At 37.2% G+C, this 13,727-nt stretch overlaps 1 protein-coding gene across 1 annotated transcript; it reads right to left on the bottom strand.

Moving 5' to 3' along the window:
- Nucleotides 1–7,227: 7,227 nt before the first annotated feature.
- On the bottom strand, nt 7,228–13,574 carry LOC111903974 (COP1-interacting protein 7). Its single transcript, XM_023899747.3, is given in 10 exon segments — nt 7,228–7,672; nt 7,770–9,202; nt 9,706–9,902; nt 10,005–10,157; nt 10,248–10,294; nt 10,692–10,744; nt 10,843–10,961; nt 11,903–12,079; nt 13,273–13,298; nt 13,300–13,574. Coding segments are annotated over 10 exon segments (2,406 nt in total). The 5' UTR covers nt 13,333–13,574; the 3' UTR covers nt 7,228–7,504.
- Nucleotides 13,575–13,727: the final 153 nt, after the last annotated feature.

The following is a 13,727-nucleotide window of genomic DNA, read 5'->3' as shown; positions in this document are numbered from 1 at the left end:
AGGTTGTCATGGAAGTGTTGTTAGTTTGCGATGGGATCATAACATTCACTAGAATGAGGTAGGCTACTGTGGGAGTGGTCGTGGGACTGGGGAATGATCAGTGCATGCTCGGGTCGAGGCAGACAGTATTGTCGGAAGATTACTCTTAGTTGGTATGAGGATCGTCAGAACCGAAGCGAGGTTACACCTATACAACACTCGATTAGGTGAGATCCTTAGGCAAGGCCCGTTCGATTATGCAGTCTGGGTGAGACCCGTGGGCGAGGCCCGTATGCTTATGATAGTACGGGTGGGACCCGATGGAGATTGATTGGGCAAGGTTTTGGATTACGTTTAGAATAAATCAACTCTGTGGCCAGTGATTGGTATTCCTGTTATGTATAAGCTAGGGTAGCCTTTATCAGTTAGAATCTCAGTAGGAGCCTGGTTATTGGATCAGGTGTGAGGCTATCAGTTACAACAATAGATTGAGGATTTTATATTTTAGTTTAGTGAAAGGTCGCCATGTAATTAGAATATTTCAGATAAAATGTAAGTGTAAATCTTTGGGTTTCGAGATATGGGTCATGTATCAGGTTAGAAAATGGGTGGGGCTCACATTGAGAGTTGAAGAATCGTTTTATCATTAGTTTTTGGTTAAGGAATTTGTCTCTCAAGGATATCAGTTGGATAATATAGGACCAATAGGACGGTTCTCAGTTCAGATTGTAGTGTGGGGTCCTAGTGGTTATGTTTCAGGATGGTCCTACCTGTGTGGAGGTCAGGAAAAGTTTTGGGGGTTTCAGAAATATAGCAGTGAGGTACTGGAGCGATAGTTAAGGGATCAATGAATTGTTCGCCATTAGGGTGCATGAGTTCGGTTAAAGTTAGGTTTCGATGGTAGCATCGAAAGGTAGTGTAACATTCCGATGACGAGGCCTTTGGTCCAAATGCCAGGCGTTTGTCATAGAATGCTAGGCGTTCAAACGCCCGACGTTCTATGATGGACGTCATGCGTTTGCATGCAGAGACCAAACCCTAATTTTAGGGTTTTCACCCTATTTAAAGAACATTATGGCCTCAAACCCTTCACCACTCTAGCCTCCAACCTCCATCCTCATTTCGAAAGCCCTAAGTGTATATGAGATTTTGAAGCCTTGGTTCATCTTTTTGGTATCATTTAGTGTTCTTGATAAGAGAAGGAAGATCTTTGGAGTATTGTGGTTTCTCTCTAGCTTGTGGATATGGACTCTTGACATCTTGGAGCATCATTTTGAGGTATAAAGTTCAAATCGTAATGACTCATTTGTTAGATCTTGATTTAGGGCTAGTTTATGTTCTTTTTGGCCCCAAAGACTTGATCTTTGTGAGTTTGGAATGCTGTAGAGGTTTGAACTACCCTTTCAAGCATAATAGCGAGTTTAGAATCATAAAAATGTAATCTTGGGTTTTAAGAATCTTCCATGCAAGAGTTTTGGAGCCTTATAGTTGATTTTGAGTTAGGATCTTGGTGTTAGGCTCACTGTAGCCATCCATGGCCATAAAGTTTGCAATTTTATGGCTTTACACATTCCATTATGATTGGATCTGAAGTTTGGACATAAGATCTTAAGTCATTAAGACAATTGTTTGGAAGTTGGTAATCAACGAGCAAACGCCAGGCGTTTGCATAGGGACGCCCAACGTTCGGTCGCCAGGCGTCATGGGGTGGAACACCGACGTTCTCAGCAGAAGCCCAATGGATCGATTTTGGGCTTTGGACCATTAGAGGTTTTAGACTTAGTTTAGTTGGGCTTATATATAATGGGCAAAATGGTCATTTTGCTCTCATCATGATGATGAATGGACTAGACCATGGGTTTGGGTTAAACCCTAATTATTTATTGGGTTTGTTTTTGGTTTTGGTTTAGTGCGAGGAGTAGGGTTCGCTGCGGATCGAATGTTGTCTCAGTTATCATCAGTAGAGGTGAGTTTCGCCTCATTGTACCGTAGGTAAAAGGCACCAATGCCAAGTGCCAACCCACTAGTTTTCGGTTTTCTATTAGTAGAGGGATGCCTTAGGGATTGTATATAGTCACGTAGGATAGAATGAGGACTCTTGATCTAGGCTCTCTTACCTGTTCCTTGTTTGGTTGTGGTTCTAGGGTAGGATCACCTGTACGGGTGTCCATTTCACCTCTGATTATATACGACCATGCATTTCTTGGATTATTGCTACTTAATATGTCGCTATGCTATGGTGATCTGCTAAATCTGTATTCTGGTATCGAGTACGTTGTTATGTTGTAGAGATCTGTTAGATCGGTATCCTGGTATGTAGGATGTTGCTATGCTATAGTGCATTGTTGGATCTATATGTTATTTGTACTTACTGGTTATCATCTGGTGGAGTGCCCTATGGACTATCTGTGGTTATGTAGGATAGCCTAAGAACTATTGGTTTAAGCTTTCTTGCATGTTCCTTGTTTGGTTATGGCTCTAAAGTATGATAAACTGTTCGGGTGGCTATCTCACCTCTGGCTACTAATGGTTACACATTTCATGGAGGTTAGGTGGTAGTGGGACTGCGTGCTGTGAGAGTACTAGTAGGCGGGAGTGAGTTGTATGATTGTTTTTTTTACTGTATTATGTGCCTGTTTGATCCTTGTTTGTTTATATGTCGACATATGGTGGTGGTGGGTTGACGCGGTCTTACTTTGTGTTGTAGGCCAAGATACCCGGTGTAGGCCGACTGTAAGCCGAAGGCACGGAGGCTCTGGTAGAGCGGTTGGGTTGAGGCGGTAAGACAACAAACCCTAGGTATTCCATCCCGATGGCTGAGTAGACCTGATGCATGCTTGTATGTTTATCGTACATGGTATTTTAGGGGAAACTCACTAAGCTTTATGCTTACCCAGTTGTTTATGGTTTCAGGTATCATTGGTGATTGCGGGAAGGCGAAGGAGGGATTGTACACACTCATCAACAACATTGAGGATTCCGCGTTTTCTATGATACTCTGATTTTTAATAAATGTAATTTGGAATAAACGTTTTTCTTAATAATGAATTTACAAATTGGAAAGTTTTACCTTAATAAAAATGAAAAATTTTTGCTGTGAAAAACGGGACGTTACAGGTAGTTAGGAGTACGAGTCAATCTTTTTGGCGGATCGGGGATTCAAGAGGAATCGGTCGGAGTGTCTGGTCGTTAGGAGGGTAGTAATGAGTGATTTCGAGGACGAAATTTAAATTAAGTGGGGGAGAGTTGTAACACCCTGTTTCGAATCGTTTCTTAATTCGGGGCCGTGACCCGAAGATCAGTTATCATAAGGCTATGGGCCTTGGGTAAGGAGAGATTTAGACCCCCTTAGACATGGATAATATAGATTATGTGATCCAAGAGTTCGGTTTGTGTTTTGGAGCCCAAGGGTATAACCGTAAAGTGATAGTTCGGGCCTTCTAAAAATTTTAGATTTAAACTCGGGAAGTTTAAGGAAAAGGAAAGTTTATATAATGGTAGAGCTTCTCATTACCTTTTTGTGGATATAAAGAACGTCGAAATCAGACTTAGAATGAAGAAGTTATGGCCTTTGGAAGATCGGATGTTTTGGTCCCTAGTCGAGTATGCTGGGCATACTTACTCGATGGCTTGGATGCGGAGGCACCCACGTATGCTGGGCGTACGCTCATTAGGCGAAAACCTTAATTTTTAGGGTTTGTGCCCTATTTAAACACCTTAAGTTACTTTAGGAGTTTCTTATGACTAGCCTCCACCTTTCCAAACCCTAAGTTCCCTTTTGAGTGCTTGAGCTTAGAAGGGAACCTTGAGTGTGTTTTTGATGATTTTAAAGGAAATGGAACTGTTAAAAGTTGCATTTATGTGGCTAGAGCTTGTGGATCCAGAATCATCACTATCTTGGAAAGATATTTGAGGTATAAAGCTCTTAACTTGATGGTTCATTTTGTTAGATCTAGTTAAGGCTTGTTTTTGTGCTTTTTATGGTCCTTTAAGTCATGCATGAGTATGAGCTACTCTAGAAGATAAGGATGGTAGATCTTGGCATTTTTGAGGTCCATTATTTATAAAAATGCAATTTTAATGAGTTATAATGGACCATTCATGAGTTAGGGTTCTTATTAGGGATTTTATTGAGTAGTGGGTCCCATTAAGATATGCAAATGAGTAAACTTGCCAACTTTACGTGTTAAGACATCATTTAGTGTCAGATATAAGAATTAGACATAGTGGCTTAACTGATTAAGCACTTAATGGCAAGTTGGTCTTGTTGCAAAGTACGTTGGGCATACCCAGCTCGTACGTTGGGCGTAAGTCTGAGTACGCCAGGCGTACTCAGCAGCCTTGCTTTTTGTTAACTTTTGCGATTTAGGCCATATTTGGACTATTAGGGTTTTGGGTCTTGTTGGGCCAGTAGTCTTTCTAACTTTGGGTCATTGTTAGGCTTTAGGCCTTCTTGGATTTGTGTCCACAATGGGCTTTGGGCCTCATTGTGGAATTTACGCCATATTGGGCTTTTTGGAACCAATGGGTTGGGCCTTAGTTATTGGGCCAAGTGAGGAAAGGGTAAAATGGTCTTTCACCCTGGGAGTTGGACATATTAATGAGATTCCTAGTTATAGTTTATGGCCCAATTATTAATTGGGGTTTTATGTGATTGGTTAGCGAGGGGATTTTCCGAATCAGCAGTCCAGGCATTTATCTGGTTGTTTTAGCAGTTTGAGGTGAGTCTCCTCTCAGCGTTTAGCGGGTCGAAGGCACTAATACCGGCCCATGTTTTTATATGATTAGGATGCTACTTGTTTGTGTGACTCCTGTATGTGTAGTATGTGATATGTATACCAAGCGGGGCCTGATGAGTGTATTGTATGATATTTGTCTTAGTGATTCTTGCATGTGTTTTATGTCTCTCTCTCTCTCTCTCTCTATATATATATATATATATATATATATATATATATATATATATATATATATATATATATATATATATATATATATATATATATATCGGGCGGGGCCCGATGGTTGTTGGGCATAACCCATTGTATGTTTGATATGTATGGTATGGGGTATTTTCGGGAACTCACTAAGTTTCGTACTTACGGTTTTTTGTTTATGTTTCAGGTTCTTCCGGATCGAAGGGAACAGTCTCGGAATGATCGCATTGCACACACCACGTTGTTTCGCATTTTGCTCATTTGATGTACTTGGATGACTATTAACATACTCTGATTTTCCTTTATGGTTTTATAAACATATTTTGGATGATGATTTTATTATTAATAAAATGAAATTTTTAGTCTTAAATTTTGGGATGTTTGAAAACCTTTAAGTCAATTATCTCCTCTCCCTGTCTTTGTCGCTCAAAGTTGCTGTGTACAACTTGTGATCTATCCATTTCAGTTAATAGCACCCATGTTGGGAGCAGAGCAGCTACATTACATATAAGACCTCTGACATAGCGACTGTATTACATATAAGACCTCTAGCATGTACAACGAACAAAATAAACGGTAAATATATAAACATTCTCTCAGTTAAATTTTCTTTTACAAAAATTAGACCTACAAAACCTACATTTTAGTTATTTGTTTCAAGAACATTTCATTTTAATCTGTCCCTCACTTCATTTTATCACTAAAAGTTTAATGTGTTACAAAACTGATTTTGATTATGAGTTTTTCACCTTTTAATAAAAACATACTCATAAGTGAGAAAAAACAAATAAGGAACAAATAAAGCATGGAAATATATGAAAAAACAAACAAGGAACAAATAAAACATGAAAGTAGGGATGAAAATTTGGCCTGAAAACCCGAACCGAACCGAATTAGACCCGAATAAGTAATTCGATTCGGTTTTCGGGTATCTATATAAAGCTTATTCGGTTTTCGGGTTATTCGGTCCGGGTTACCCGAATAAGGGCTTATTTGGTCCAAAAGGACCGAACCGAATATGAAAATTCACATTTTTTTCCTTTGCACGATTGCTTATTCGGTCTTGTGTTCTATCGATCGTTACCAAAAATACCCATGTGATACACCATAAAAAATCAACGAAATTGATATTCGATCATCCGGTAGCGTATTACACCAAATCGACAGTAGCGTATTACACCAAATCGACGACATTACTCTTTGATCGATTGAGGTTTTTCTCATCCTTGCGAGTTGCATCTGCTGCCCTTGTGAGTTGCGATAACCTTGAATCTTTGATCGGTCATCACTAGTTCAAAGTTCAAAGTCCATTAACGATAAGAAAAAAAATCGGCCCTTGAGTTTGGAAAAATATCGTCTCCTCATCCTCGTTTTCTAGTTTCTATTATGATCAAACTCCATTCAAGTCATGGAAAATTGGGTTCCAAATCAAGAAACTCAAGTAAGTATTTGTATCTTAATCTACTACTCAATCTTTCAATGTGTATTTGTAAATGTAATTTGGTTTATTTGGATTATTCGGGTTATTTGGCTCCTTAATCATATTGTACATGTTATTTGGGTTATTCGGTTCGGAACCAAACCGAACCGAATAATACCCGAACCGAACCGAACCCGTATTGCTTATTTGGTTTGGTTTTCGGTTTATACAATTACCCTTATTCGGTTTTCGGTTTATTCAGGTTCGGGTCGGTTCGGTTCGGTTCCGACCCGAATAACATCCCTACATGAAAGTATGATATTAATACTAAGAGCATCTCCAATAATATATTTTTTAAAAGGTTAATAATATGAAAAACAATTCAGAAAGTGTATTTTTACTGTTGGAGATTATGTATGTAAAAGTTGCAAACTAAAGAGAATAAGAGACTACACAATGTTAAAGTTTACGAGAGTCTAGAGGTATACACGTTAGAAGGAAGTTGATTTGTTGATCAAACTCCTAAGTAGGAGATTGTGAAGTTGTGGATACTAACTGTTTCTTACAGATGTCAAGGATGTCTCACATTGAAAATGACGAGTATGAAGAATATAATACGAAGCCAGGGATGATATTATGTTATTGTCCTAGTTTATTTGTCACTAACTAGCTCAATAAACAAAGCATCAATATAATTCTAAACTTCACTCGAGATCAGTAATAAATCTCTATAATTCGTCCGTAGACCTGACTCATCACATGAACCGCATAATTATTTACCTTTTTTATATTTTATTATTACTTTTTAATTGTGCACTTGATGTTTGAACAGTGAATACCTAAAACAGTTGTGTACAATGACGCTAAAAAAAATAATCCCATACAAACAAATAAATAATAATGTGCCACAAGCACCAATTTATGTATTTATTACAAATTAATATAAATATACATTATACATACAAAAAAAATATTCCGAAAACCAGAAAAGTACTCGTATCACCATATCAGCACTGTATATAACAGACTCCCCTTCCACATATATAAACGATAGTACACCAACTCACCACTACTAAGTGAAAACACGATAACACAAAATAAAAACTCCATGATAAAACCGTCTTAATGCCAATAAATCTCCTTTACTTAAAACTTTTTACGAGCATTTTCACATGCCTGCTACCTTCGAATTGGTTTTCTTAGGTTGACTTGATTTTGTAGCTCCCGTTTTAGTTTTATTAGTAGAACCAGAACCAGCTGCTGCTGCAGTTCTTTCAGCAATTCTCTTTTGTCGTTCAATTGCGATCTCTTCCATTTTCTTTCGAATCTCATCTTCCTGTTTCACGATAGAAAAACACACATAATCAGTTTACTGTTTACCTAAACATTTACTATCATACTTTATAAATTAAAATTAAAATTAGTTTCCATACCTGTTCTCTTTTGCTCTTATGAACAACCGGTCGACTCACAAAGGGTAACCTCTTGTCACCCGGGAGAGACCTTGACAAAGGTTTGGGCTTTACCACCTTTTTCGTTTTGGGTTTGACCGGAGTTGGCTCTTCAACTTGATCTTTAGTCTCAACTGGGGCCGGCTTTGGTTCAGACTTAGTGAACTGAACCTCGGCCCCATAGTCCAATTCCGGGGTCCACGAAGACCTGACAGGTGGCTCGACCCCGGAATCACGTGACACCATCAGATAAAGCTCATCCGGCTCATAGAACCCGCTCTTCACCTGACCGTCGGTTGCATCGGGCTTAGCCACCCCCTCCACCATGCTAACATCGGTTGACCGCCATTGTGATTCGTATGGAGCCGTCGTTTGCGGTTGTACCATGAAAGAATCATCGATCGGTACAATCTTTTTGGTTGTTTCCAATGAAAAAGCATTTTTCATTGAACCAAAGTCGTCGTTGAATGTCGAATTTACCATTGTACCCTCGGAGTTCTTGACAACAAACCAATCTTCTTCCCGTTTGTTTCTGATCATTGAAGATTCAGATCCAAGATCCCGGAAACCAGTATTTCCGTCTGTTGATTCTCCGTATCTTTGTGAAATTACCATATCGCCATCCGAAGAATCACGCCCCCTCATCCGAACACCGTTTTCAAAATCTTGAGGGTTGACTTTTCTTGATTCGTTGACTCCGGTTCTTTCAGGAACCACAAACGAATCGTTGTTAATCCCGGTTTTCGGTTGATTCTTCACATAATTTTCGGATCCCATGTCCATATCGTTTTTGATTGTGAAATGTTCATCTTGAACATCATCATCTTTCAAGAGCAGATTTTGAAACGCATCCCAGTTTTCATTTCGTTTTCCCGATTCAGTATCCGAATCCGCGCCTTTTTTCTTCTTTTCATGCGATTTAGATGATTTGCTATGATGTTTCACCAAAGACTCAAGAACACCATCGACTTCATCTTCATCAGAATTATCACTGCCGCCATCGGAATTCTTTCTGTTGGAAGTAATATAATTAATGTTCCGAATAACTACCGTTTTCGAAGACTTCTTCTTGTTCTTTTTAGTCGACTTTTCATGCTTCGATACAGTACCGGAATCGCTTACGGAATCGGAATCACCGTCTCCGTTGCTATCATCTTCTTCTTCCTCAGATGATTCCGATAATCGAGGCTTTGACTTCTTTTTAGAAGATGATCTGTGGTGGCGCCCATGGCCGGAATCATCATTTGTGGGCCAACTCATATGAGGGGGATAATACGGAGGCATACCAGGGTATGGATATGGGTATCGTGGGCCTTGTGGGCCCTGAAAATTGTACATATATTGAGGAATCTGGTTTGGCCATGGATGCTGCATCGTGACATTTGCAGGAGTAGATGGTGCCTGATCTGTGTTATCTGCATCAAAAATCTTTATAAGACACTCTCTTTGTGATCAAACAAGTCATATTTCGAACCTAAAATTCTCATGAATTATCAACATTTAGATTGTTTAAAAGTTTGTAATTGATAGTATTTCTTATAATTCAAAAAGGGATTCTTGTTTTTTCTCTCAATCTATACAGAACTTTGATAATCAAGTTTCCTGAAATGTCTTGTTTGACTACAAAAGTCAAAACATGCATCTTCTATTGTCATAGATGTTTTATTATTGTTTCATCTTTTTTCTTTTTCCTATTTATGCAACAAAGTAATTTTTTACACAAAAAATCCAACAACATTTCACTCTAGGACCAAAATATGCAACATTGTAATTAGGAACCTGTTACCTCATGATGTGGCACTGGTAAAATGCTTATTTATGCAACAATGTTTAGCCTTTTCACCAATTTATGCAATAACCTCCAATGTTTTAACTTTTTTAGCATTTAAATGCTTAATAATGCAACAAAATTTGTCACCTTCTGGATTATTCTGCTCGGAGTTGAGATCATTCATTAGAGCTGAAGCATTACTTTCAGTGGCAATCAAGATTCCAGAGGTACCAGTGTAAGCTAATTCTGAAGGAGGATATGCTGCCATTGCTGCTAATTCATCCATCCATAGACCATCATTATGCTTCTTCTTGCATAACTCTATGAATTCTATGCACGCTTCCCTATATTAAGCACAAATTCTTACAAGTTTAAATAAGCGACCCACAAATTGCAAAAAGAACATGAGTGTCTCGTTTGTTGGTGACCTAATTGGCATTTGTTACCTTAATCGTGAGGCTCCAAAACTATCGGCAAACAAAATGAGATCATTCATGTTTTCGGTTTCAAATCCTGCAACGAGTGCACGTGCATAAGCCATTGCTTGTTCTTTCCGAAGCATTGCTTTTCGTGTCTCCAATAATCGTTGAAGTTGAATCCTGAAAAGAATACAAATTACAGAAGTCAACCTTAGTTGTGTTGACTTTGTGAATCTTTGATTAATTTATTTATAAGGAATATTAATTTACTTGGAACTTTCTTCTTGTACATCGTCACCGGCTTCTCCAGCTTTGAGCTAAAACGAAAAATGTAAATTAGATATGAATTTGAATCCTATGTTTCGTAAATGGAGGTATAGTTGACTTTAATAAGTCAACTAGTCAAGTTTAAGATATTAAAATGACATATTTTGTTACGATTATGCCACATAGCTATTCATAAAGTTTCAATTAGGCATCTGAACTACAAATAATCACTTATTTATGCAATGAGTTTTTAACAATTTATGCAACGAAATGGATTTCTTACCAATTTGTGCAAACCATATTTCAATTTATTACCAATTTATGCATCCAATCTGGTTAATAATGCATCGATTGGTAGCAAACTGAAAGATGCATACATGAAATGGTAATAAATACAAGTCAGGGGTATTTTTGTCATTTTTTCCAGATTGGTGAGAATGAAAGTACCTTGGAGGGATCAGTAGACTTCTTGGTGCTTCCATCAGATGATAAGCTTCCTCCTAACAAATCAAAAACAAGATGAAGCTGCACTTAAACACCAAAAAAATCAAAATCACAAGTAGTTTCAGGCGTTGACTTTTTGACATTCAAGTAATACCTTCGCCTGCATGTTCTTCACCATCGTTGCTATGAACAGAATTCTCGATCTGTAAAATCTCTCTTTCTATTCTTATAAACCTCTCAAGAACTTCAGGGGAGTTTATGAAGCGCACAAGCCTACAAAAACGAAACCCCACGTGATTAACCCGATTGTGATAAAATTACCTATATACCCTTTTAATTGTTATGAATTATTGATACTGATGTCAAGTTTCCCACATGGCACGTGGCTATTTTAGGCATCTGATTCGTAGTCCAACGTTATTATCAAACTACATCTACAATGAATGTTCAAATCCGAGCTCCCCCAACTAGTTTGTGATAAAATTACCAATCTACCCTTGTTACCCTTATGATTTATTGATGTCAAAATCCCCTTATTTTGACATTGACACATTGATATTTTAAGCATCTGATTAATAGTCAAATGTGATTATCAATTACATGTAGAATCAAATGTTCAAACTCAAGCCACCTAACTTGTTTGTGACTGGTTACCTATTTACCCTTGTCATTGTTATGAATTATTGATATCATTATTCTTTATTTTGTCATGACAGGGGCCTTTTTAGGTACTTGATTACTAGTCAAATGTTATTATCAAACTAAATGAAGACTCAATGTTCAAATAAACCACACCGACTGGTTTGTGACAAAATTACCCTTGTCATTTTTATGAATTATTGATGTCAAGATCCCCTTATATTGTCATGACACATGTATATGATTAGTTGCAAACGTTGTTATCAAACTACAAGTAGAATTAAAAATTGCAATATGCATCACATATAATTTCTTTTGTAAATTTTGCAAATTTGCCACTAGAAAAGGAATCTAGCTAGTAGCATAGTTACCTTGCTTTCCAATTAAGCAAGCAATTGAAAAGGCTTCAATCAATAAAGCATGCCTTGTTAACTAAGTCTATTGGGGATCATGGACCATTATAAGATTCTTATCTATATAGAGTATAGACCCGAATCATTGAACATTTTTATTCACATAGCCACAAGAGGGTATAAACGTAAATATTGAAACACAAATTGAAAAGCAAGTCATACCTCTGCAATGTCAATTTGGTGAACCAGAAAGAGCTAGTGGTGGGAGGGCGAAGAGTGATTGAATACCCTCCTTTTGAAATTTGATCTTTAAAGAACTTCAAATGAGACACAAAAGGTTCAACCAATCCAGATGCTAATTTCTCTTTGTTGTGTCCAGAGAAGATTAAAAGATCACATCTTCAAGATAGTTTCAATACGAACAAAGAAAACCCTAATTAGCACAATTGGAAATATACCCGAAGTTTTTTGCAACTAAAATGTTGTTTCTTTTTGACTTAATGGAGTTAATGAGGACACGACTTAATCTAGTAAAAAGATATTTGATACAGATCATCAAGAAAATTATACACCAAATATTTATCAACATTGGGTTTGTGTCGTTTTCTCACATATCTTTTTAACATCATTTATTATGGGGTATTGAGGCAGCTGTTTATTAGGAAAAAAGTAAATTGGCCTAAATCTTACTAGAAAGTTGTTCAAGATAGCTATTTCTAGCTTCTACTTTTTTTTTTTTTTTTTTTTGTATCTTTAAACCAAAGTGACAAAATATTATTGTTAGAAATAGTGATTACTCAAGAATTAAGCAAAAGAATAAGTTACGTCAACACTAAAATGACAAAAAAGATCTAAACTTTGAACATTGTAAAATGAAGAATAAAAGACCCAATTAGAAAACTGAGATCAGACCCCAAAAAAGGCCAAATCTTTATCAAGTTTTAGCACAAGTAATGAGATTGAGAACCCAGATCGGTAATGAGTACATAAGAACCCAAATCAGCAATTTTGAAATTCGACATACACAAACTAAGTCTCATGAATATGATTATATGAACACAGGGTGAAGACAAAAAGATTGAAGCTTTTGATAATTTGAACAAGAATAAAGAAGACCCAACTCAGCAGAACTGCAATCAAACCAAGAGCAAATAAAATTCTTGGTTATTTAATTATTTCGATCAGAACGAAGAAAACCCAACTTAGAAAACCAGAAATAAAACTTCATAGCAATTGCTATAAGAACTTGGAAAACACCAACTCAGTACAACTTAAATCAACCCAAAAGGAAAGAAAGAGAAATCTAAAGAACACAAGCAATAAGAACCCAAATCGGCAATGAAATCAAACCACATAAAATCCAATTCAGCATAACTGAAATCAGATCAAAAGAGCTTAGCATTATAAGAATTTCAAGAAGAAAGAAAGCCCAAATCGGAATAACCGAAATCAACCCAAATGAAAAAGGAGAATCTAAACTTTTTTAAGCATTTCAACAAGAACAAAGAAATCCCAACTCAATATGACTCATATCACATCAAAGGGAAAAGAAAATTAACATAGAAACGTATAAAGTTAAAGAGTAAGAGTACCTTGTTCTGGTTGGGGTAAGTTGAAAACAGAGCGTATTCAAGATGGGTGAGAGGATCCATACTGCAAAAACCAGACACAGAGAGATGGGAAGAATGGACGGAAATTAAGGAGAATGAGTGTTCAGTTCATGTTTTGGAACATGAACATGAACAGATCTGCAAGATTGCAGAGTGTTTTCTAGGGAAAGATAGAGAGGAGAGTGAGCCAGCAGGAAATGATGAGGTATTGCACATGCATAGGAAATGGGTAATGGGAAAACAGAGTGAGATTGAAGATTATAAAATGTAGGGACACTCACACTCACACACAACCACAATGTCCGCATCTCTCTTCCATGTTGATGCTAAAAAATAATGCATCAATTTGTTTATTACAAATTTTGATTTTAAGCTATCTTTATTCTTTGTTCACACTTTTCTTTAGGTTAAGTGTACCGTTAGATGCACAATTATGG

This window comes from Lactuca sativa, chromosome 7 (genome assembly GCF_002870075.4).
Source record: "Lactuca sativa cultivar Salinas chromosome 7, Lsat_Salinas_v11, whole genome shotgun sequence".
Lineage (NCBI taxonomy): Eukaryota > Viridiplantae > Streptophyta > Magnoliopsida > Asterales > Asteraceae > Lactuca > Lactuca sativa.
The sequence above is the reverse complement of the archived record's forward strand: the minus strand, read 5'-3'. Positions and strand labels throughout refer to the sequence as shown.